A 26,271-nucleotide genomic window follows, 5' to 3' on the forward strand; every position below is an offset into this window, starting at 1 on the left:
CCTGCCCTGCAGGGCTTGTGCCCCTTTGTGTGTGCTGGCCGCTCTGTTCCGCCCGCGTGTGCCGCTAATCGAGCCCCTGGCTTAGTTTGCGGCCTTCTCCGGAGGCCGCGGCCGCCATGTTTGGTGTGGGCACGTGCGCCCACTTCCTGACGTCACTTCCGGTGCGCCGCTTCCCGGTCCCTGTAATAGCGCGTCATCCTGTCGGATCGGTCTTTCTTGCCGTGACGCAGTCGGGTGAGGACGCGCTGGGCTACTGGGAGTCAGGTGCTGTAGTGGGGTCGTCTGCCTGCAGGAGGACAGCTGTGGGGACAACCGCGGTGGGGGCGGTGCCTGCTGGGGACTCCCTAATTGCCTGTGGCTTGTATTAGGGGCATGGACAGTGGGGACGTACTGGCCGCAGTGCCCTGTGAGGGCTGCGGCCTTCAGGGACTTCTCCCACGTCGCCTCTTTGCGCAGCCTGCGCTTCTGCGCCCCTTTCCCAGTCTCCCTTGATGCCTGCGGGGTGCTTGGGTGGGGGGTCCGCTGGCGCAGCATTGTCATTGGAGGTTTTTTCCTCCACTATGGACAGTTTTGTGTCCCTTATTGAGCGCGCACTGACGCAGCGCCCTCCGCTAAAGCGCACCTTGCCGGCTCCCTCCACAGTCCTTTCTGGGGATTCGGAGGTAGAGGGGGAAATTTCTGCTGCGGCCGCGCATCCCGACCAGGGCGATTCCTCCCTGGCGGAATCTGGTAGTGACGACGAGTCGGGGGCCTCCCTTATGGTCCAGGAGCGCGAATTGGTCGCGGCCTTGGTTCGCGCTGTGCGGGAAACGCTTAAGATTGAGGAGACTCCGAGCTCTTCGGCGCTCCCGCCGGTTCCGTTTGGGACGCACAGGAGTAGGCGTTCCACTAAGGTTTTTCCTTATGTTCCTTTTTTTTAATGACTTTGTCTACAAGGAGTGGAAGCGCCCAAGCAAGTTGTTTTCCGTTCCCAAGCGTTTCTCGGTTCGTTATCCTTTTGAAGAGTCCTTCCTGTCTAGGTGGTCCACCCCTCCTGCGGTGGATCCGCCGGTTTCCCGCCTGACCAAGGCTACAGTCATCCCGGTGGAGGATTCGCCTTCCTTTCGGGATCCCACGGATAGGAAGGCGGAGGCTGTGGCGCGTTCGATGTACTCTGTTTCCTGGGCTCTGTTGCGCCCCGTGTTGGCGTCAGCCCTGGTCTCCCAGACTTTGACCGAGTGGGCAAAGATGCTGCGTCAGGGTCTTGCGGAAGAAAACGTGTCTCCTGCTTATGTCGACCTGACGGAGCAGTTGGTGCAGGGTCTGCAATACCTGTGTAATTCGGCCTTGGATGCGGCACCTTTTGGTTTCCAAACTGTCTGTGTCGGCGGTCACTCTTCGACGACTTCTCTGGCTTAAATGCTGGTCGGCCGACCAGGCTTCCAAGAAGGCCCTGACGGAGCTCCCCTTTACGGGGGATTGTCTGTTCGGTACTACCTTGGATGAGATCATTAAGGATCTGACGTGCTGTAAGAGTACCTTCCTGCCTCAGTCGAAAAAGCCTAGGGACCAGCGGCGGAGGCCTGGTCCTTCCTTTTCCGCTCACAAGCGGCTTTTTCGTCCACCTCCGCCCTCTGAGAAGGGCGGGAAGTTCAGCAAGCCGCCGCCTTCCCAGACCGCCAAGCGGCCCTGGCAGCCCAGGAACGCCAAGCCCCAGGGTAAGCCCCCCGCGGCATGAAGGCCTGCCCCCATCCAGGGATTCCAGGGTGGGGGGACGTCTTCGGCTCTTTGCGGGCCGCTGGCTGTCCCGCGTCTCCGACACCTGGGTGCGGCAATTGGTGTCTTCGGGCTACAAAATTGAGTTTCTGTCGTGTCCCGGGGACAGGTTCTTCCCTTCCAACATCCGTCTCCCTCCACAGCGCCTGGCGGACCTTCATTGTGCGGTGGCAGATCTTTTGTCCCAAGGGATGGTGGTTCCGGTACCCTCCTCGGAGAGGTTCAGAGGGTTTTATTCCAACCTGTTTACGGTACCAAAGAAGGACGGGGTTCGCCCCATCCTGGACCTCAAGCGGTTGAACGTCTTTGTGCGCGTTCGCAGGTTCCGGATGGAATCAACCCGCTCTGTGGTGGCGTGTCTTCATCAGGGGGACTTCATGGCCCCCCTCGACATCAAGGATGCCTACCTTCACATTCCGGTTTGTGCCTCCCACCAACGCTACCTTCGCTTTGCGGTGGGGGACGACCGTTACCAGTTTGTCGCTCTGCCCTTCGGTCTGGCGTCGGCACCTCGGGTGTTCACCAAGGTGTTGGCCCCGATCTTGGCCCTGTTGCGTTGTCGGGGGATCTCGGTGGAGGGGTACCTGGACGACCTCCTGCTGAAGGCGGAGTCGCATTCCTCTCTGGCGGCGGATCTGGCGATCACCGTTCGGTCGTTGGAGGAGTTCGGCTGGCTCCTGAACTTCCAGAAGTCTTGCCTGGTGCCGACCACTCGATTGGAGTATCTGGGGTTGGTTCTGGACTCTGCCTCGGCGCGGGTTTTCCTGCCCCCGAGAAGCTTCTGAAGCTTCGCTCGCATGTGGCGCTATATGCGGCCTCAGCCCTCTTTTTTGCCGAAGGTGGTTTCGGCTTTCTCAATGAGGACATTGTCCTGCCTTCCTTGTGTCCGCAGCCTGTCCACAGGAAGGAGAAGGCGCTGCACTGTCTGGATGTGGTACGCGCCATCCGTGTTTATCTGAGTACTACGGCTTCGTTTCGGGAATCGGATTCCCTGTTTGTCGTTGTGGATGGCCCTCGGAAGGGCCGGGCTGCCTAGTCGGCCACCATCTCTAGATGGATTCGCAACACGATCTCTCAAGCGTATGCTATTAAGGGGCGTGAGCCTCCTTTTTCTGTTATGGCCCATTCTACAAGGGCTGTTGGGGCATCTTGGGCTTTTCGTCCTTGTGCCTCCGTTTCTCAGGTCTGTAAGGCCGCTAGTTGGTCTTCTGTTCACGCCTTTGCCAAGTTCTATAAGGTGGATGTTTTGGCATCTGCGGATGCTGGTTTGGGGCGCAAAGTGTTGCAGGCGGCCGTTTGAGGGGGATTTTTTGTTCAGTTGGGTGCCCCTGCCGGTGGCCAAACCCCCCACCTGCTGACAAGTCTCCAGTTAGCAACAAGCAGTAAAGGAGTACACACCCAAACAGAGGGGCGGGCCCTGTGTCCTTCAATGAACGGGAGAGAAAATAGGATTTTGGTATTCACCGTAAAATCCTTTCCTCTCCGTTCATTGAAGGACACAGGGCCCGCCCCTCTGTTTGGGTGTGTACTCCTTTACTGCTTGTTGCTAACTGGAGACTTGTCAGCAGGTGGGGGGTTTGGCCACCGGCAGGGGCCGCCCCTAGGCTGTAATTGGTCTTTAGTTTTGTGCCTAGCGTCCTTCTCCTGCACCACATACTGGCACAGAACAGTAGGATGACTAAGGAAGGAAATCACCAAGGTCGGGAATGTGGGCAAAACAAAAAGAAACAGAAACGAGAACTTATAGAGGACCAGAAAAAGGAGGAAAAAGAGTAGAGAAGCTAAGTAAAGAAAAGGCAAGGAAGCACTGAGTACAGAGAAAGGTCGGTGAAGAAAGGAGCCCTAAGGACCAGGGCCAGGGGAGCCTCGTTCATCACCCTCCGCCACATTGTCACGGGCCACCCGTAGCTGCCCTTGCAGCTGTGAGAAAATGCCTTAGGAGGCCCCTTTTTACCGACTGAACCAGGTACCATAGTTAACAGTGCGATCCTGGGGTTGTTGGGAATCACTGTATCTGTCACTCGGTGATGGACATCCAGCACTGCCTGCCAAAACTCTTTGATTGGAGGGCAACTCCACCAAATATGCGTCATATGGCCCGGAGAGGCCTGGCAGCGCCAACAGGAGTCCAGGACTTGAGGGTAAAACCGGTGGAGTACCGTGGGGCATCTGTACCACCTGGTCAGAATTTTCAGGTTCTTTTCGTGTGCCTTACAAGCAATGGAGAGTGAATGAGATAGGACAAAAGATTTTTCCCTGTCCAACTCACTGATGGGGAGTCCTAGTTCTTGTTCCCATACCGATACATAGCCTGGAGGTTCCGGGGGAGGGCAAGAGGAGAGAAGTGAGTAAAGTAGCGAGACAGTATGGGTAGGGGGAGAAGATTGTAGGAGTAGGGATTCAAAAGCTGTAGGGGTTGCCTCAAAAATCTCAGGGTGAGTGAACGAGGAAACAAAAGAACAAAACTGTCTTTCGGCCAACCATGTGCGATCGATTGAAGGGACTACCGCGGAGTCCCGGATAGCCACCACTAACCGTCTGTGGGAATCTCTAGTCCATCCCCCGAAGGAGGCCTGACGCAGCGCTGGAGGGAACGCTGGGTTATTAAAGAGTGGGGTCATGGGGCCAACGTAGGAGGAGAGCCCCGATGTGGAAACCCATTTATCCCATAATCGTAGGGTATGCATAGTCAAGACCGGAAAGGAAGGAGGCAGGGCCTGAGACGCTCGAAGGATCCAAGGTAGGGCCTGCAGGTCGGAGCCCGCAAGCTCCCCTTCAAGTCGAACCCATTGTTTATCATCGGCTCTATGGAACCAATCCGTGATGCACAGTAAGACTGAAGCTGCATGATACAGGCGTATATCCGGGGCACCAGCACCGCCCTTACGCTTAGGCAGTATTGTAATTTTATATGAATATTTTTGGGTTGTGGAACGAATCATCTGAATTTCCATTATTTCCTATGGGGAAATTTGCTTTGATATACAAGTGCTTTTGATTACAAGCATGCTTCCGGAACGAATTATGCTCGTAAACCAAGGTATTACTGTATATCTATTCATATATTACACATTGATCTTATACTATCAAACATTTAGGCAATTGCCACACTAAAAAAAAACAAAAATTGCTTACAGTAGCAGGTTGCAAGCACACAGACATGTGCCCCAGGAGGGGGAAGCATGGCTTACTTGGTCATTATGAGGCAATCACATACTTCCTTTATCTTCAACAAGGCCAACGGAGGAAAGAGATGAACTAGGCTGCAGCTCCAGAGGACATCCTGGCAATGACTTGAGGACGGTAATAGTGGGAGTAGAACAGCGGAATTTGGTTGTTGTCTGGATACACTATGAGGTCTACTTGTGGGACTCCCCAAAGGGAGCAAATCCTCCTGAGATAGGGTTCAGTGACCATTTGGTATGGCTCTTCTAGCTCGGAAGGTCCGAGCTAGAAGTTCTGTACCCCACGGAGGTAAGCAAAGCCCTTTCAGGGTTGTGCGGTTTTACAAGCAAACTACTTGTCCAGGGACTAAAGCAGGAACCCAATCTACTTGTCCCTCATGACAATCTACTTTTCCTGATAAAAAAAATAATTTTAACCAAAACCGTATTTAACTGTGCATCCATCCTGATGTAATTTGCCTTGGTCCCGAGTCCCCCAGAAGAGCAGGGCTACCTCCAAGCATACCTGCACTCAATTTATCCATATCTGTATATATTAGAGTTAGGACTACACTACACAGAGGAGCCTTGACGAGGCAGTGTAGCTTTCACATGTTTGCTAATGTTGTGCAACTAAAACCTCTGTTTTTAGTGTAAATTGTTACTGTAATTTGGTTTTTGGGGGGTTTTTTTGCAGGCTGTGTGCTGGGAATTTTTTTTGTTTGTAATGTGCACCTCACTTTAAAAGCTAGTTGTAAATTGATTGGTGCAATCGCCATTTCCAAAAGAAACGTAGGAGAATAGAACCCTTGTCCCTCTTCTTTTGCTGGCATGGGTGTAATGGCAATTTAGTGCAAGAATTCTACAATAAATTGTCTTGGATACGGCCTGTTCTTGATGAGGGAAGATGTGTCAACAAAGAAAGACTTGCTGGAGGTGGTCTTGTGAATTAGAGACAGAGGCTGCAGAACCCATGATCTAGAAATCCTGTCCTTCCAAAATTCAACCCAGAAGTCTTGTTCCCACTGGCACGCCTTGGAGGACTGGGATTTGGATTGACTGGTTGGAACGCCAAGAGACTTGCATGAACTCCCTCCTTGGTTGTTTAGTTTAAGACTTTTTAATCTCTCATCTTCTCTGATTATGCCTCTGTTCTTGAGGAAGGAGGCCACATCCCCCCCCCCTGTCACATGGTAGATCACATCATCCAAGGTCTTGCCAAATAGTGCACCCCTTGTAAACAGGATATTGCATAAGCCCTGCTTGGAGGTCGAGTCTGCTAACAATTGCTTTAGCCAGAGGGCTCACCTGGCAGTCATGGAATAAACCATGGTTCTTGAGACCAACTTCACAAGGTCTATAGCTGCTTGCCTGCTGAAGTTCTTCTGTAAAGGATAGTTCAGGAACTAGAGTTCCCTTTGGGATGCGTGCTGAGCCTTTTACAAAAAAATCTTTCATGCTATCTGCCACCGCTTCCTTTATGTGCACTCTGATATCCTCATTCTCTGTAGATCTGCCAAGTGAGGCTTCCATAAAGCAAGTTTCACACACCAGCTTAAAAGGTATTTGTATCAAGTCACAGGCCCAGCAGGCTCTTTCATATTATTAATATTACGCCTGCAAATAGATGACAACCAGCAGCGGAGTGACCTGGTTCGATCGCGTTTGTGATGGTATTTCTGCTTAGTTTTATCATGTGCAGGTGGAGAGTGCGAGCGTTGCGATCTCTACGACTAAGCCCATTATTAGGTGAAGCACGTCAGAGGGGCAGGCCTTGGGTGGGGCACCAGTGATGTGGTTCAAGCTTCAATAAATTATTCCAGCAGAATCCAGTGTGCGGCCAGCTTTTCTTCTGTTTGTATGTTGCTTGCTAGAAGTTATGGCTTTCCTTTTGGCTTCTAAGACCAGGATCTCTCCCCCTAACACTCCAGGAATAACTTACCAGCAGAACGTGACAGGGAAGGCAGATGGACACAGGTGGAGTGTAGCATGGCCAAGCTGCAGAGCCTATGCCCAGATTAAAAGAGAACGGACAAGGAGCCCCCTCCAATTGACCACCGGCATCGTAGTTGCCTGGCAACCTGTTCTGCTGCCCATATCAACCACCACTAGGGAACAGCTCTGGGGCAGAATGACATAATCAACAAGCACTATTGCTTTCTTTATTCTTGTGTTCTGTATACAATGTATATTATATATAGAAGTTCCAGAAGCACATCCTAAATATTGTATAGTAAACACCAGTGGACTACATGTCCCAGTGTGTTTGGTAAACACTGTATATTATACACCCGAAGACTATAAGGTCCATCAATTTCCCGTATGTATTGTATATTATACAAAGGAGAACCACAACATAATACACGTGTATTATATCTTGAAGGACCACAAGTCCCATATATTGCCAATTATACACATATCCTGTTCCATTTATCTTCCCTTTCTGTTCTTTTCTTTTTCTTTTTCTTTCATTTTTTTATTAACACGTTCCCTCTCATTGTCTTTAGATGGATCTTTTTTTTCAATGTAATTACAATACATGTTCTATTTGTTGATTTTTAAACTGTCTAACAATAATTCTTTTGCAGTTATTTTGGATTTACCTCCTCTTACTTTCACTGAGATTGGATAATGCATAGCCCTGAGTTGAAGAAATGTTGTTATGACAAATGGTAGTGCTTCATAGAATACATGTGTCGGTTGCTTTAATGTCTTCAAATGCAAAATAGACTGTTTAGATACAGTGGGGGGAATTTATCAAAACTGGAGCAGATTTGCATTGCAACCAATCAGGTTCTATCTCTTATTTTCAAATCAATCCCAACTGAGCAAACTTAAGAGAGAAGCTGATTGGTTGCCATGGGCAACTGCTTCAGTTTCTGTCTGCTCCATTTTTGATAAATACATAAAATGCCTACTTTATATGTTCCAGGATGCTATAACAAAACTGGTCTAAACCAAGAAAAAAAATTCAGGCTTAATGACATAGGAGCTTCTTGTATTTTGATCTAATTATAGTCTCATTAAAGGTAAGGTTGGCTGCCGACTTGATCGCCATGAAAATATCGGGCGCGGTCACATTGGTGTAAAGGGGTTCAGACAGGTCATGAATGAACAACGGTTTAATGAAATTCCCATGATCCTAGAGACGCCTTACACGTAAGTTAAACTATTTTCTGTAATTTTATTTAAAGTGTATTTCCACTTTGCAACCAAATTAGGGTAACTCCTACTTTATATTTGTTACATGTTCCCATTCACAACGCATAACTTAAAAATGAATAAAATACAAATTTAAAAATTGCTGCCTACCATTTTACTTGTTCTTTTTTTTTTATTTAATAATCTTTATTAACTTTTTCCACAACACAATACAAAAATTTCAAAGAGGAAAAAAAAAAGGGGGGCATAATACTTCAAATCACTCCTAATAACAGAGGAAGAAACAAGGAAAAAGACCAATTTCATTATATATACAGTATATATAAACCATATCTAACCCCAATAAAGTGCTTGACAATTAATCCCTTTAAAAATTTTATACAATTCATCCCAAACTACTACTTCATAAAAATATATAATATTCAAATAACCTTTATAACCTTGTATCCAATATATAAAAGATGTATAACACTACCCATATTTGAACAATCCTCTTCCTATAGTATCATTATTAACTACTAGTCAATTTACTTATAATTAAAAATATTAATTAACATGAATCCTTAATCATCCATTTTATATTATTCCCTTCATATATTCAATTAGTAAACCATAATTATATATATATACTAAAAAAATAAGGGTGTATATGTCTGAATGTGATCACAAAACCAAAAATCCCCTTTAATTCAATAAACAGTATCATCCTTCCTTCTCTCACCTCCTTTGTTTCCCCTTTTCTCCCTTCCCTTCTCCTGAATTGTATATTAATCTTTATTGAAACTCTTTCCCTTCTTTATACATACCCCACCTCCTACATATTCCCTCTCCCATCCTTGCTACACAAAACAACAACAAAAAACAAAACATTTTTTTATTATAAAAACAAAAAAGAGAAAAGAGAAACCTTTATAAATCTAAATAAATATTTTCTTGCCAAGTCTGGTGCGTTTGATCCAATTGCTTCTAGATATGGTTCCCAGATTTTATAAAACATCTATATACATCCCTTATGTTGATATATCAATCTTTCCCTTGGTAACATATGATTATTATGCACAGGGGGAAAAAATCCTAAACAGAACGTTATGCCCACAATTAGCCACTGTTGATCCAGAGAAAGGCAAAAAAAAAAACCCCCTATAAAGCATGGTTCAATTTGCTCCAACAGGGGGAAAAAATCCTTCCTGATCCCATAAGGCAATTGTATATTCCCTGGATCAACAATCTCTGATGCTTAATATACCTATAAGAACTCCAGTAATATTCTGTGCATTTAGGAATACATCCAGATTTTTTTTAAACAATGAACTGAGCTGCTAGAACTAGCTCCTGGGGAGTCTATTCCACATTTTCACAGCTCTAACTGTGAAGAATCCTTTCCATATGCAAAGGTTAAACCTCTTTTCCTCCAGATGCAAAGAGTGCCCCCTTGTCCTTTGCAGTGACCTTAAAGTGAATAATTTGGCACCAAGCTCACTATAGGGACCATTTAGGTATTTATACATGGTGATCATGTCCCCCCTTAATCGCCTCTTCTCCAGAGAGAACAAATTCATTGCAGCTAATCTTTCCTCATAGCTGAGCTCCTCCATGCTGCTTGTGAGTTTAGTTGCCCTTCGCTGCACTTTCTCCAGTTCCACAACATTCTTTTTGTGAACTGGTGCCCAAAACTGAACTGCATATTCCAGATGAGGTCTTACTAATGCTTTGTACAAGGGCAGGATTATGTCTCTATCTCTGGAGTCTAGACCCCTTTTATACCCCTTTGCTTTAGAAACTGCGACTTGACATTGCATGCTATTACTCTGAGTCTATGATCTACCAGAACACCCAGATCTTTCTCCATCATTGACTCCCCCAAACATACTCCCCCTAGAGTATAGGACGCATGCATGTTTTTAGTCCCCAAGTGCATAACTTCACATCTATCAACATTAAAACTCATTTGCCAAATAGATGCCAATCACACAGTGCATTCAGATCTGCTTGTAGGTTGGAGACATCCTGTAAGGACTGTATTCCACTACATAACTTGGTGTCATCTGCAAACAGAAATAGTACTTATAATCCCCAATTCTATGTCATTTAGAAATAGGTTAAACAGTAAAGGGCCCAACACTGAACCTTGGGGGACACCACTAGCAACCTCAGACTATTCAGGGTATGAATCATTGATCACCACTCTCTGAATACGCTCTTTAAGCCAGTTATCTATCCAATTACAGACCGAATACTCTATACCTACTGACTAGAGGTGCACCTAAATGAAAATTTAGAAACCGAAATGAAGAAAAATATCAGGCCGAAACCGAAAATGTTTTTCTAACTTTTTCAAATATTTTATTTTTATTTTTTTATAAACTTTTTATTTTTTGTATTTATTTATTCATGTTTATTAAATATTTGTATTTTTTACTTTACTGTTAGGGGCTTCGGGGGAAATATTAAGGGTCTAAACAGACCCCTAATACTTCCTTTTTAAAAATAGAAAAAGAGATTTGAGGACACAGAGTCCTCAATCTCTTTTTCTGCAGCCCCTGTTATAAATGATCAGGAATCCTCTAACTAGGATTGGAACTGAACACTTTTTAATACGAAGTTGAATACATTGCACTTGTTACAACACTGGTTTACATTTTTTATATTTATTTCCATATTTTTGGATTACACTCACTACTAGAATGGCACCAATGAGTATATGATATATTCGTTTTGTCAATTGTAACGCTATATAATTTCTCATTCACTAAAGATTTGACACTGTCCCTTAATAGTCTTTTAACACTTTGAGACTGTTACCCACTATCAATCCACCACTGATCACTTCTTCGTCACACCAAGACCTATTTTACACCAAGGTGGTTTTAAAAACTATTGCCTGGCTCACTTTTATTGCTAATTAGTTTGATATGAGCATAGGATTATTGATTTATTAGTATTGTTAATTTTCAACCTAAACATTCATGAAATATACTCACATATAATATCACCTTTTTATTTATTATTTTGGTTTATTATATGGCACATTAACTATTAGATTATATTTGTCTCTCACCTTTTAGCGCTGTGTTCTTTTTATTTACATATAGTAAACATACTTTGTCCTCAATTATTTACAAGCAGTCAGCGATCACTGATCCCTCAGTGTTTGGACCCGCTCTCCATCCTAACAGCTGTCACAGAAGGCTGGGCGGGAGGAGAGCTCAGCCTCCTGTGACCGCAATGGCTGTCTCTCCGCCCCCCACACCGATCTCCCGATCTGTGACAGGAGGCTGAGCAGTGCGGGGAGGAGTTTCCCTCCTCCCCGCTGGGGCACAGAGCAGCGCCCAGTGGGGAGGAGAGAAAGAATGGATGCATCGCTATTGCAGCCAGAAAATGGCACTTTCAGCATTTTGAGAAAAGTGCCATTTTCGGCGGCCGATAAATCGGTGCATCCCTACACTAACTTCTACATTAGCCACATGTGGGGAACTGTGTCGAACACTTTTGTAAAGTCCAAGTATACTATATCCACAGCCATTCATCTGTCCAATGTATTACTCACTTCCTCATAAAAAGAAATAGAAGAAATAGTTTCCATTGAAAATTCCTCTTTATCAATCAATCCCAGAAGGCAAATCCCAGGATCTACCGGTATTTGAGTTTGGTAAATATTATTAATTAAGTTCACCACTGCCTTAAAATAACTACCGTATATACTCGAGTATAAGCCGAGATTTTCAGCCCATTTTTTTGGGTGAAAAGTGCCCCCCTCGGCTTATACTCGAACTTTGGGCATCTCCATAACATACTGTATGTATCAAGTTCGCTGGTTCCCCTGTACATCTTGGGCATTCCCTGTTTTCTTTCCTATGCCATGTGCCAATTTTTGCGGGGTGTAATGCACCCTACGCAATATGAAAAGTTGTGTCAATTTCTGAGAGGGGAATAGGGACATCGCAGATATATTATTTAATGCGATTTGCCAATTCCTCTCCTCTATTGCACCCACATCCTCCTCCTATCCTTTCCTGCAGGGTAACTTCCATTTAAGTGCTTTATTTTTTTCCATTGCTCCATATATTTGAGAAATAAGGCCTTTTCTTAATGTAGCTTTTGCAACCAACTTCACCAATGGGGATATTACTGGTACAAATAATCTTCTCCTGTTCTGTGCCTCAATTACATGACACAACTTGAGATATTTATAAAAATGTTGTTTAGGCAGTTGGAACTCTTCCATTAAAATTTGATACGTTTTTATAGTATGTCCATTATATGACTGTGGCACATAACTTATCCCCCTATGTTGCCACTCATCAAACCCTTATAATTTGGCCACTTCACTATATATCTCGTTAGACCATATTGGAGTAAATGTTGTAGTGCCCTCATAATTCATAATCCCTTTCATATCCTGCCATATTTTCCATTTCAACATAACTGTATCATAATCTTTATATTCCTGGGACATCCCTTCTTCCAATTGTGAGATAATTGAGTATCTGGAGAGTAATAACAAAAGTATTTTCTGATTTGGGTCTTCCTGATTCAAATCACTCTAACCCGCTATGACCAAATAAGCTCTCGAAATATAGAGCTATAGTTACCGGATCGTAGAAGCGATCTGGCAACAGCTGAGCCACCAGAATCACTTCTACTGTAAAGCCGGTTGCCAGCTTGAAAAAAACGGAACAGACTCCCGGCGACTAAAAGCTGTCGGGAGTCTGTGCAACCCCTTCCGACTTCATGACGGGATTATCCCGTCATAGGTCGTGAAGGTGTTAAGGTAGGCTCTGTTTCAGTCTGTACAACAGCCACATACTTATCTTTGGATATATCTTTCCCATTTGGCAAATCACCTTGATTGGTATCTGATCTTCTCCTCTCCATTTCCTCACCTCCATTCCCCCCTCATGTCAGCTTATCCCTGTAGCCCCTTTCAGTTGGTCACCCGCTGTTGAATTTCTTGTTTCTAGGAGATCCTCTAGCTGCTGTATGAGCATATTTCTCCAATCTGCCAGCAACTTCCTTCTGTCTTACTCTTACTGCGCGTGGTGGCTGCTGTCCGGCACCATCTTGAGCTGCTTTGTCTTTTCCAGCTTGATCTTCTTTATTTTTTTTGCTCATCTTTCGTTTTGCTTGTCACAGATTCCAATTCCTCGCCGCCTCTCTCTGTGTATCACTACCGGCTTTTTCTTTTTAAAATTTTGGCCCGTCTTCTGTGCTGCAGTTCACTGATGTTTGGTGGAGACAGAGCGATCAGGTGCTGTTCACATGATCTCCAAGCCACACCCCCCGCATAGGCCCTTGTTACTTGTTCTTTCTTGAAGGAAAGTTTTTCTCTAAACTAAATTTTCCTCTGGAATGCAAGGAACTGGGCAGGTTAATGTTTACAATCATTAACCCTGTCTGTATTTGCTGGCAGATCTCATTGTCAGTTGTAAACTAGATTTGAACATTGTCTGTCCTAAAAAGGGTTACAGAAGCATTGTATATTTATGAGTGGAAGCTCTTTGTGTCCTAGTCTGTCTATGGGGACAGCCAGAGTTTCCTGTCACTTTGAAAGTGTAGAAAGAAGCTTGCAGTCTGTCCACAGACCTGCTCAACAGAAACAACTAAAAGGTAGAAAAAATATATATTTATAGGTATGCTGTGTGACGAGGAACAAATAACAAACCTATAGTGGGGATTTTTTTTTTAATGTTACTGGAAAAGGGGAAATGCAACATTCTTTTTAGTTTTAAAAAGAGTGGGGAAGGATTAAATTGTATATCACATTTTACTGCTTTATGTGACTCTATTGGTGAACTTTGTAACCCTTTTTTTCTATAACTCCCTATGACATTATACCGGGGTTACTAGGATAGAAACTCACAGACAGCAATAAAAAGCAGGTAATCTTCCAGGATTGTGGAAGAAAGGACTTGCCCAACTCCAAGGCTAGGTTGGTGAGCCATCAGGCCAGAGACAACCTGGTCCCGGGTGTCAAGTGCGTTGGTAAGTTCCATGACTGTACCTTTTTGTTTCACACAGTCAGAGTGTTGAGTTACTGCAAACTGTTGCAGCAACTCATGTCAGATCCTTAGGGTGAGCAGTCTCGATGGCCTTCCCAACGCAGAATCCTCTAACAGGTCCTGGGCAGCACAGTATCCAAGTACTGGAAAGTGCCACATGCAGAACCCAGTAAACATGATATTCCAGGCATTGCTTGGCCCTGTCATGGGCATTCTCCCAAGGGAGTCTTCATGGATCAGGATCATACCAGCTCCAGGACTAGACTAGAGAAAAATTCAAAAGTTAGGAGGCAGCTGTCATTTTTAAAGAGCATACGGAGCTCCTGGGATTTGTACATCCCCATTTTAATGCATTTTAAAAAAAAATATATATATATAAGTGATGCATCGATACCATTTTTACAAGTACTGATACTTGTCCAAGTACTCACAGATACAAGTACTAACACATTTTTGTTTATTGTCATGTGACAGTTTTTCTAAAACAATACAGACTAATGATTTCAGGACAGTGGTGGAGAGCCAGAGCCAGGTACCAGTTGCAACCCTGGTAGTTCTCGTGAAATGCAAAGTATCGGCACTGGTATCTGAACTGGTATCTGGACATCCCTAATTTTAATCATGGCGAGGTCTGGGCATGACCTCCATTGTGGCTTGTCAGCCACTAATCACAGCTGTTTATTCCTCTGAGTCTGGAGGACACTTCTGTTATAAGATCACAATCGCTGAAGCAACCAGAAGCTTATAGCATGAAGGAGAGTTCAGCCGACATAAGGCTTAATGACCTGGCCATCTGGAAACATTTCTGTTTTGCTGTATGCCTTGCGTTGGTGGCAGCAAAAGAGTTAAGGGATTCTACGCAAATCTCTTTGATTCCCAAGGTAAATGGGCGTGTTCACCCCATCTTGGATCTGAATGTTCTCAATTGCTTCCTGCGGGTCCAATGTTTCCACATGGAATCTGTCAGATCGATGATTGTCTCCCTTTGACAAAGGGGGTTCCTGGGTGTGAATTTTTGCTGTCGGGGGTGGCACTTTTAGTTTGTAAGCTTCTCCCTTCGGTTTGTCCAAGTATCTGCAGGTCTTCACCAAGACATTAGCCCCAGCTCTTGCTTCTCTGAGTACTCAGGGTGTCCACATTGCAGAGTATCTGGTCAATCTGCTTGGCCTAGGCCCTGTCAGACAATGTCCAACAGACAGTGCTGGCTTTTGTTCATGGGGTTGTCCACGTAGCTCCACTGGTACGACCACTTGTGGCACCATGGGATCTCAACCTGGTTTTGTCTGCCCTTCAGAGGCCACCCTATAAAGCACTCTGGGAATATTTCCTTGGCAGTTTTGTCACGTCTGCAAGACATGTCTCCCAGTTGGCGGCTCTTTCTTGCAAGTAGCCCATCCTGGTACTACATAAGGATAAAGATGTTTTGAGGCCTAGACCCTCTTTTCTCCCCAAGGTGGTTTCCTCCTTTCACCTTAATCTGGACATTGTTCTTTACTCCTTTTGTCCTACCCTGAAGCATCCACTGTGTGGATGTTGTATGTGCTGTGTGCTTCTATCCTTGCATCACAGCTTTTTTGATACAAAGTTATATTTTTTGAACCAACTCAGACCTCCTCCTGTCCACACTGCATGCCTGTGGGGACCCCGGTGCATAGCAAAGATTCCTGATCTACCTTGTCAGTTCATGATGCTAGTACATCGGCACATGGACAGGGATCTTCTCCAATTACAACTTTATTCTAATTTGGCATAAAAACATCAAAGTAGATTAAGTATTTCAGACCATTAGCTAAGCTATGACTGAGGCCCAGGGTTTGAGCTAAAACACGTAAGCTACTTGCTGTTTTTATGCCAAATTAAAATAGCGATATTTGGAGAAGGTCCCTGTGCTGGAGTTTAGCATCACAGCTTTCTTGAGACAATCCCGTTTCTCTTTTTGTCTTTCCTGAGGTCCACCATTGCAAAGTGGATTAGACAGGTGATCTCCAGAGCTTATAGTTTAAAGAATAAGGCTCCCCTCTTTCCAGCTAAGGCTCACTATGCCAGATCTGTTAGTGTTTCCTGGGCCATTCAGCAACAGACCTCTGTTTCCAAGATTTGCAAGGCCACCACCTTGTCTTCTGTTTATACATTTGCTAGGCTTCACCAGGTGGATTTTCAGGCCTCCTCTGACACCAGCTTTGGGCACAGGTTGCTGCAGGCTGCTCTGTGAGTGTTTGGGTGCTGTCCTTATGTGAACCTTTTGGCATTCTGTTTACTGTGTTACTCACCACCTCAGTTGTATTGCTTTGGGGCACCCCGTGGTTTAGACCACAGTCCTAATACTTGTAAATTCTTTATCTCGGAGTACAGTACGCCCTGTACTGTACTCCGAGATAAAGAATTTACAAGTATTAGGACTTGTAAAGGTCCCTCCTCTTTTTTTCCTGTGATTTTTTTTTCTCTCATTATTCCTTGCTGACAAACCTAGGCTTGATGGGAAGTAGGAGGAGTTATATGGGCTATCCTAACAACTACGTTTGCAAGTATCTATTCACCTGAAGTTGGCAGCATAAAACCCATGGTTCAAACTGCAGTCCTGTACTGTACTCCAAGATGAGGAATTTAGAGATGGGCCAAACAATTTTTTCTCTACTCGCTGTTGCATAATTTTCTTGAGTAGTTCAATGGAGGACACCACTCCCTCACTTTTTTTTTTTTTGCGGTATTCTTTTGTTGTTCACCTTTTTACCTTTGTTGATGCCCAGTTGTTAAAGAGGAACTTCTACCCTTATCTTTAAAATGACGACAAATACCTTTAGAAATGTGTAGTAATAGCAATATACAAACAGATGCTTATAGATAGATGAAGGCTTTTTATTTTTTACGAACCTTGCTTTTCTTTTCCACATTCTTCTCACAGTGGCCTTTTTTACCAAGGGTAGATTAATCAATTTCCCTTTACCTTCTGGAATCCTGCCACATGTGACAGTGCACATCATCTCAGGTTAATTAATGCCTTTCCCAGAGATCTCACAATATTTGTCCGTTTACATATGAGATTTCCCAGCTTGCACTGGTGATATAACGTTGCATCTTTTAGGCATTGGCTTCATCACTAATGCCTTAAGGGAACAAGAAGTGGAAAAACAATAATTGTAAGTAAAAGCAAAATATGTTTTGTTTTTTTAACTAATGAATGTAAGCTAATTTTATATCAGCATGCAGAGCTGCCCCTGATGAGTTTTTCTTTTTGTGAAAGGGGTAAAAGTCCACTTTAAGGTAGGTACTGCACCTTGTTGACTGATACTACTAAGCTTCCCGAACAAGTGCAGGGCTTATAGCCACTAGTGGGCTGCACCTTTTTGCTTTTGAATGCTTAGTGTGCAAGTCTCCTGCAGGTGGCAGCATACCCACATATAACGAACTTGGCTGTGTCCTCCGTTAAACGACTAAAGAATAGGATTGCTATCACTGACCAATAAGGGAGCTATCATTGAAGAGGTGTCTGGGCTTATTACTAGGGAAAGTGCTTAGAGCTTAGTTGAGGAAGTAAAGACATCACTAGCTAATGTAATCGAGATGCCTGTGGTGCCTGCTCTTAAGTTTCACTTATTTAGAATGGACCACAAGTCTACTTTAAAATTGCAGTCTGGAAGAAATACTCAAGGATTCAAACATTTCAGTCAAATAATAAAATCTGATGCGTATGCTGCCTTACCCAAATCTCATGACATCACTATTCTTGTTTTGTATGGATGTGTGTGGGTGTCTGAATTCATTCAGCTAAAACGAATGCAGACGCTATAATAATGGCAAAAAATTGCAGATCAAATTAGGCTTAATTCATTAACATGGATGAGTTATTTTCCTCTTAACCTACTTCTGCTTCCTTGGTAGACACCTTAGTGAAATGCATGTATCGCCACTAACTATCAGTATTTAAAACATTAATAACCTGTTTGGTCATGTTTGTGAAATATCTTTAAAATACAAAATACCTAATTAATTACAAAAACTGCCTTATATAAACCACGTATAGAGCAACTACATACATTAATGTTTTCGTTTAACCACCTCTCATCCATGACCGTTCCTGAACGGCAGGACAAGAGCCTTATAGGAGCGGGAGGGCATCTTAAGACGTCCTGCCCCTTCCCTGCTCGCGTGCAGCAGTCAGCGCACACGCAAGAGGGGAAACTGTTAGAAATGTAAACAGCCAGCGATGTAAACAGCCAGGTCGGCTAGAACTATGAGGTGAGTGAAAAGCACTCACCTCATAATTCTCCTTTAAGGGGCAAGTCCTAAATATACCATGCCGCAGGGGCATTTTAGGCCATAGACTACATGGTCATATGAACAGGTTATGAACTGTTTTATAGGATATGTATTTCCAGAATTATTGCTGAAATTGGATTCTTACAACATGCAGTAGAAGAGCCATCCATCTGCACCGTGGACTTCCTTCAGCCCTAGATAACTTTTGAATCACTGAATTACTGGCTCCACATGCAGTTATCCCACAGTCTGACTCCCGGTTGCTAGCTCCTCCCCCTGTCAAAGTTTCAAATCTCCCGCCAACCAAATCCCACCACTGATCCTTTCCCTTGAAACGCATTGCCACTTCTACCTATCCACACCGTGTTTTTCCTTTCCATACATTTTTAGTTTTTTTTTACCGGTTGCTGGTTAGAATGTGAATATTAACATCTGATTTGGTACTGTGAACAGAAACACATTCCCTTTCTGCTATTTTTTTTTGTTACAATAAAGTCTTTATGCACACAAGTAATGGCCATCACAGACATGTGCGCCAAGCTTACGGCCTTCAGCCATTTTAATTTTTAAAGGCTAAATTCCTGCTGATGAACAGACAGTGCAATGTTTATTAGCCAGAAAAACCAAATCAGATGTCTAAGCCCCACCCACCTGCTTGCACTTTGTCTAATTAGACTGCTTTTGAAGCATCTCTATCCGTAAACTAAAATTTCTCAAACAAGCTGTACCTGTAAAGCAGCAAGGGGACACTTGCCTCGTCTGTCTGCCATTCTGATTCAGAAATAATTTTGGCTGAAGTCTGCAAGAACAAACACATGCAGGAGTGTTGATCTCCTGGTCCTCTGCAGCACTCATTGGTTCCTCCCACCGACTCCTACCTAACTATAATGTCTTTAGTGACATGGAGGTCTGCAGAAGGAACACCTAAGCACTAAAAGGAACCAGGAGACTGACACTACCAAAAGTGTTGTTTCCTGCAGAAGATTTCAGCTGTGGATATCTTTGGCGGAGCAGCATTCAGTAGTGTGGATGGCAGGAAAGGTAAAAATTCCATTCTTTACAGGTACAGCATGTTTTGGAGGCTTTAGTTTTGTGATAGTCACTTTACAATGGATCTGAACTCAAAAAGTAAAGATTTGCTATGCTATAGGAAATATCTATCATGTAAATTGTTTCCTAAGCAACTCCCAGAAATTTCTCTTTTTTTCTTCTTCAATTGTTCCTAAAAAATGGCAGTGCACATCTTGTGCCTTGACACTCCTCTGCCTAAAGCCTCATAGTTGTATACCTGTAGTATAAGATCATTTAGGGCAATGGCCAATATTTGGAGTGAGATTTGGGGATGTTACTCTTGTGCTACTCACTGTTCTAACTTGCGAGAAATCTGTATCTGAGGACCTACAGACAAGCATCTAGCTGTTTCTATGTCATTCATTCTATTTATTTGTGCTTTCTAAACTTCTCCTGCTCCTCCATCAGTCATCAGACCACCACTCATCGGGGGGAGCTCTATCATGAGGAAGCAAAGGCCCGATCCTCTACCAAGATGGCCACCTCCACAAGGAAGGTGTGGAACAAGACATGTCAGAAATAGGGGAAAAGATCAGCTGCAGGGATACCACAGACAATACTGGTGACTAGCTTTTTGTTCTCTGCTTGTCTTTTTTGGGTACAGCTTCCACGGTTCAGAACAGTTTAATGTCCACTGTAGGGTTGCCACCTTTTCTTCAAACAAAACCCGAACACTCTAGCAACGCGCGGATATTTTTTGGGGAGAATGAGCCGCGGCTTATTCCTATGTATATAGTGCCATCCATTCATATGTAAATATCACAGTTGAGACTATTTTCAGTAGGGGGCCAGTAGCCCCTATCGTAATTTTGGTTGCCCCTGTCTGCCTGACATCTTGTGTCCGGGTTTCTGCTGCCATGAAACCTGGACAAAGCATTCAAAACCCGGACTGTCCGGGTGAATCCTGGGCAGGTGGCAACCCTAGTCCACTGAAATGCTGTCATTGAATAGAGTATGGGAGTCGGTATGGATTCACAGAATGTCAGACACCTAATACCAAAGTCAAACTAAATTAAAGTGGTGCTCAAATCGCAAATTCCCTGGTAGTGATGGTAACAGTAGGACTCAAGTTATATGGATATATCAGTTTGTGCTGCAAAAGTACAAACTTGTCCCTGTCCATTCTCGAGCCTTGCAATTCATCAGTTAATTAATCCCAATAGGGATGCTCTAAGCTGGGGAGGCCAAGATGAGCTTTTACTGAAAAGGTTGAACAACAAAAGAAGGAGCGCTACAACCCTGGAATACTGGGTGTTTAACAGTTAAACAGTTAAAAGATATAGTGTAACTATTGATGCAGACTCACTTTTGGACGGACGAGGTGGTATCTTGCCGTTAATTGTCAGCACGGCTCGCAGGGCGGAATCTGTGGCTGGTCTGTGTGGGAGTGAGCTCCGGGCTGTGGGGCTTCTGTTCAGTCCATGGATGTTGGAAGGTGAATCTTGTGGCCAGATGACCAGTTGAGGCGAAGTACACTCTGCGTGTAGTGGGACGCTCACCGTCAGGTGCAATGAGAGCTCAGCTGGCCAGGCTGCCACTCGTCGGCTGATCGGGAGCAGGAGCACCGCTGTACACCGTTCTGACAGTGGAGCAGTGGTCGCTATGCAAGGGGTTAAAAAGTAAGCTACAGGCTGGGGGACCTGTGAACGTACACCAAAGCATGCACATTAGCGTGTGTTCACCCCAAATGTGGCAGGCAAAATGCATCTTTGCCTGCGCATTGGCGTGCTAAACACACGCGGTCCACACTTGCCAACCAGAGCAGTTTCTCAATTTTTGCACACACGATAAATCTGAATTTATGGCTAGAAAATAGCTTAATACCACCAAATAATTATATATTTTCTAAAAGCAGAGGCCCTTTTAGAGTAACAAAATGCTAGATGCTAATTTTTATGTCTCACGCTATTTGCGTTTATCAAATCAATATTTGTAGGATAAAAGCATAGAATATAATACCCAATTTTTTGGTAAAATATAAACGATGTGTCAGGTAAATAGATACCAAGCATGTGAAGCCTTAAAGGACATTTCCACCTTTTATAAGTGATTTTGAGTTTTTGGTGGTAATGTGGAGGTGCAGGGGGGATGTACATGTGTGTGCATTCCCAGGAGTCACAGGGCTATTTTTTATACTTTATTTTATAGATTCTTTTACAGGCCAGAGGCCTAGAAGTTCAAAATTTCCTCCACAATATCTTCAATCCATCTCTTCAGAGGGTCGGGTTGTTATCTCTAAACTGCAATCGGCTGTTTTCCCCCCTCCCCTCTCTGGTCTGTAGAGAGAGAGCAGCGATGAGTCATAGCTCTGTGTGAGTGTTAGAATCTCCTGTCACTTGTCCTGTTCTATAGACTTATCTCTGTGTCCTGTGTGTCTCTCTCAGATCCCCCCCTTATCCTGGGTCACATTTACTCTCTGCTGTACCAAGTCCAGGTTCCTCCATGTCCCCCCTCCCCTCACCATTCTTTCCATGTACAGATATGATGGCTAGAACAGATAAAAACACATTAGAGGGTAATTGATCAAAGTTGGAGCAAACAGAATCTGGAGCAGTTGCCCATGGCAACCAATCAGCTTCTCCAGTTCATTCCGTTAAGATTTGAAAATGAGAGAGAGAAGCTGATTGGCTGCCATGCACAGCTGCTCTAGATTTTGCCTGCTCCAGTTTTTCGATAGATCCCCCACTGTGCAGTGTCACCGGGGATGTGCGGGGTCACCGTAAATTGGTGTCACCGCACATGTGCTCTCTGCACTATCGAAACTTGAGCAGGCAAAATCTAGAGCAGCTGTGCATGGCAGCCAATCAGCTTCTCTCTCTCATTTTGAAATCTTAACGGAACGAACTGAAGAGAGAAGCTGATTGGTTGCCATGGGCAACTGCTCCAGATTCTGTTCGCTCCAATTTTGATCAATTACCCTCCAATGTCTTTTTATCTGTTCTAGCCATCATATCTGTAAATGAGAAGAATGGTGGGGGGAGGGGAAGGAGACATGGAGGAACTAGGACTTGGTACAGCAGAGAGTAAATGTGACCCAGGATAAGGGGGAGATCTGAGAGAAACACAGGACACAGAGAGAAGTACATAGAACAGGACAAGTGACAGGAGATTCTAAAGGTGTCCATACACCTTACAACCATCGCAAGACTTCTGTCTTGCGATGGTTGTAAGCTAATTAAAAGCTCGTACGAGCTGCCCATCTTGGACAGGCAGATCGTACTTGCGATGACTGCAATGAGTGCCGGGCTTCTGATGACTGCAAACGGGCAGTGTGCGCGTGCGCACACCCGGCCCGTTGGGCAGTTGTCGAACAAGCAGGCCACTAACCCGCCGAGAATTGTACGGGTTTTCAAGCCTGCTTGTTTGACGGAAGACGTGCGACCGTACAGTAGAAACGGTCGCACGCCTTCCATAAACTTTGCGATTATCGTACGATCGCGGGATTTCCCGCGATTCTCGTATGATAATCGTACAGTGTATGGGCACCTTAAGGCTGGGCACGCACCTTACAACCATCGCAAGACTTTTGTCTTGCGATGGTTGTAAGGTACTTAAAAAAACATACGATCTGCCTATCTTGCATAGGCAGATCGTACTTGCGATGATCGCAAGCCACGCCCCCTGAGGGGCGGGCTTCCGATGACCGCAATGCCGAACGGGCAGTGTGCGCTTGCGCACACTGGCCCGTCCGGCTTTTATCTTACGAACATGCTACACACACGCCGAACATCGTACGATGCTCGGCGGGTTTTCAAACATGTTCGTAAGTTTAAAGTCGTGCAACCTTACAGTAGTAGAGGTCGCACGGCTTCCACACACGGATTTCCCACGATTATCGTACGATTATCGTAAGGTGTGTGGGGACCTTAACACTCACACAGACACACAGAGCTCTAACTCATCTCTGCTCTCTCCACAGACCAGAGAGGGGAGGAGGGGGGAAACAGCTGATTGCAGTTTACAGATAACACCCGACCCTCTGAGAGAGAAGATTGAAGATATTGTGGAGGGAATTTTGAACTTCTAGGCCTGTAAAAGAATCTATAAAATAAAGTAGGAAAAACAGCCCTGTGACTGAAAGTAGTAAAAAAGGAGTTAATAATATTGCATGTGCCTGTGAAATTGCAAAAATCTGCAATACCCAAAATTGCCAAGTGATGCTTTAAAAGCTTTTACCGTTCATCAATTTAGTGTTAACAGTGATTAATGGCCCTAGAATTATTGCTCCTTTGCCGGTGTCTGGAGTTTTTTGGTCCTTTATGTACACGTGCATGCCCTGCATGCGCATGTTTATTCGCATGCAGATGGCAAGGTTGGTTTTAATTTATTTATTTTATTATTTTTACTTTATCACTTTTTATGATAGCGTTGGGAGGTGATAGGTGATCGCCTTTGTAACAGGCACTTCAGCTGGCTTCTGTCAGTTGTAAAGCATGAGGTGCTGTGAGAACAGTGCTCCCTGCCTTGCTGATTACACCCGCTCTCCATGTGGAATGTATTTGCAGTAGTTCCAGAGACCCTAAAAACGACTGCGGGGGAGGCACACCATACATGCAGGCTAGTACAAGAGATCTGGGTGGCTGGACAGCTGCCCAGATCACTTGTACAAAACGAGCATCTCCTGCTGGAAAAAAATGATACCAAGATCATGGCTGCAGGACCAGGGCGTTTATATACCTACAGCACTTTATCAAACCCAAAAATGCACTTAAGTTAATTTTAGTGCCCAAAAATACAATATAATACCCATAATATTTGTAAAATATAAAAGTTGCGGTTATGACAAGTAAATAGATACCTAACATGACCAGGTTAAATATTCCATGTGTCCTTGCCGGCCAGGAGCTCTCTCGATCTGAGCGGGCGTCTCTAGACGTCCACTCAGACACGCCCCCTTGCGCGCGCCGGAAATGGCCGGAATTTAAAAACGGGCAGCGATGCCCGTTAATATACATGCGATCCGCCGGCTGTAGAGCCGGCCGATCGCAGGAATAAACGTCAGTCAAAATACTGAAAAATGGCCTGGCCAGGAAGGGGGTCTAAACACCTGGTCTTGCAGTGGTTAAAAGCCTGTATAGGTAATCAGTTTAGCGATATATTGGCCTTAGGATTATTGCTCTCACTCTGGCGCACGTGGCGATACCTATCATGTGTAGGCGCATCCGGCAGGTGTTTACGTTACTACGCACTCGCGGAGGTGGGGGACTTTAAACACTTTTTTATTTTTACATTTATTTTATTTAACCACTTGGAGACCAGGTGTCTACACCCCCTTCCTGTCCAGGCCATTTTTCAGTATTCAGCGCTGCAATACTTTGACTGAAATGAATTCCGTCATGCAAGCTGTACTGGAATGAATTTTATACCATTTTTTGGGGACACATGGAGCTTTATTTTGGTGGTATTTAATCACCACTGAGGGTTTTATTTTTTACTATATAATAAAAAAAGTATCAAAAATTTTGAAAAGAAAACTGTTTTCCCTACGTTGTTAAAAAAACATTTATTCTTACCCAAATTTTGGGTAAAATATAAAAGATGGGGTCACGTTGGGTAAATAGACACCAAACATGTCAAGCTTTAAAACTGTGCGCGCCCGCAAAATCGCAAAAAAATACCATACCCGAAATTGGCCATAGGAGACGCTTTAATTTTTTTTGTAACTTAAATTTTTTAAAACTTTTTTTCACTTAACTTTATTGCTATCACGTAGGAGTGCGGCTGCACCAGCGGTAGGTCCGCCCCTGAGTATAGCTAACGGAAAGTAATTCATAATACATTGTTTTATTTGTCCTGATTGATAAGGTATATCATATGTCTGGGATTTTAGTTTATTTTGGGAGTTATCGGGCACAAAATACATGGAGTGAAACACAATTTTAGTGTGGAACAATTTTAGAATGTGGTATGTTTGTCTCCTACCTTTTAATAGCCTCCTCGACACTATATTTTCTTATTAAAAGTATATTTTTAAAGCTTTTTTGACCTTTTTTTAATTTAAAATATTTTAAAAAAACGTAATTTATTTATTTTTAAATTTCGTTAGATTTTTTTAAAATAGGGGGCACTAAAGGTTTTTTTTTTATTATTTACAGGGGCTTTGATACTTAGTATCTCTGAGTAGAATACAATATTCTCCTCAGATCTTTTGTATCACAGCCGGCTAGCAGTTTACAAAACAGTGAACTGCTGCCGGCTCTGTGACTGTCATCAGCTCTCGCTGTGACCACAGGACTGTGACCACCTAATCTGCTGTTTGAGGGTGTGCCTCGGACCCCGAGCGACCCATCAGCAGCAGTAACTTAATTAGCTGCTGGTCCCTTCACGGACCAGTGCTCATTGTAGTGATTGACGAGATTATCCTGTTACCGGTCGTTAAGGAACTGAACGATCGTGATGGAATAAACCCGTCATCGGTCAAGATCTGGTGAAAGGGGCCTGCTGCCAGCGACGCATGACATACTTTGGTGGCAGCAAAAGGGTTAAATTGCCCACGTTTCTGACAGTTTTACTTTAACGAAAACCTGTCCAAATAGAAGCATGGGGGACTGCTACTGATGACTTGTTTAAAACTATGTGCTTCAGAACTGCTCTCTTCCTGGGACGAGCATCTGTAGATCAGGTGTCCCAACACCTGACATGCACATGGCTTGTCCGAGGTCATTACCTCACCGAGTAATTAAAGGAGGTAGGGATGACAGCAGTTTTGTATGTACCTTTCAAAAATAAGTCAGCAATGGCAGCTTCCATGTTTTTGTCTTGGCAGGATCTTTTTAAGGGATTGCTGTGTTGGAACCAACTCATAGCTTTCTTTGACAAGTATGTTTGTAGGCATTTCAGAATGATCATTGAGATCTACATTT

General features: G+C 44.2%; 1 protein-coding gene across 1 annotated transcript in view; it reads left to right on the plus strand.

The window, feature by feature from the left end:
- Window positions 1–26,271, plus strand: part of LOC108794448 (DNA-(apurinic or apyrimidinic site) lyase-like) — a 69,643-nt gene that overhangs the window by 37,859 nt on the left and 5,513 nt on the right. Inside the window, exons 12-13 of the mRNA XM_018565486.1 lie at window positions 3,347–3,362; window positions 7,938–8,078. Coding sequence (XP_018420988.1) covers window positions 3,347–3,362; window positions 7,938–8,078 — 157 coding nt within the window. The remainder of the gene's footprint in view (window positions 1–3,346; window positions 3,363–7,937; window positions 8,079–26,271) is intronic.

The sequence above is a fragment of the Nanorana parkeri genome, unplaced genomic scaffold (assembly GCF_000935625.1).
Source record: "Nanorana parkeri isolate BGI_ZX_2015 unplaced genomic scaffold, ASM93562v1 scaffold852, whole genome shotgun sequence".
In the NCBI taxonomy this organism is placed as follows: Eukaryota; Metazoa; Chordata; class Amphibia; order Anura; family Dicroglossidae; genus Nanorana; species Nanorana parkeri.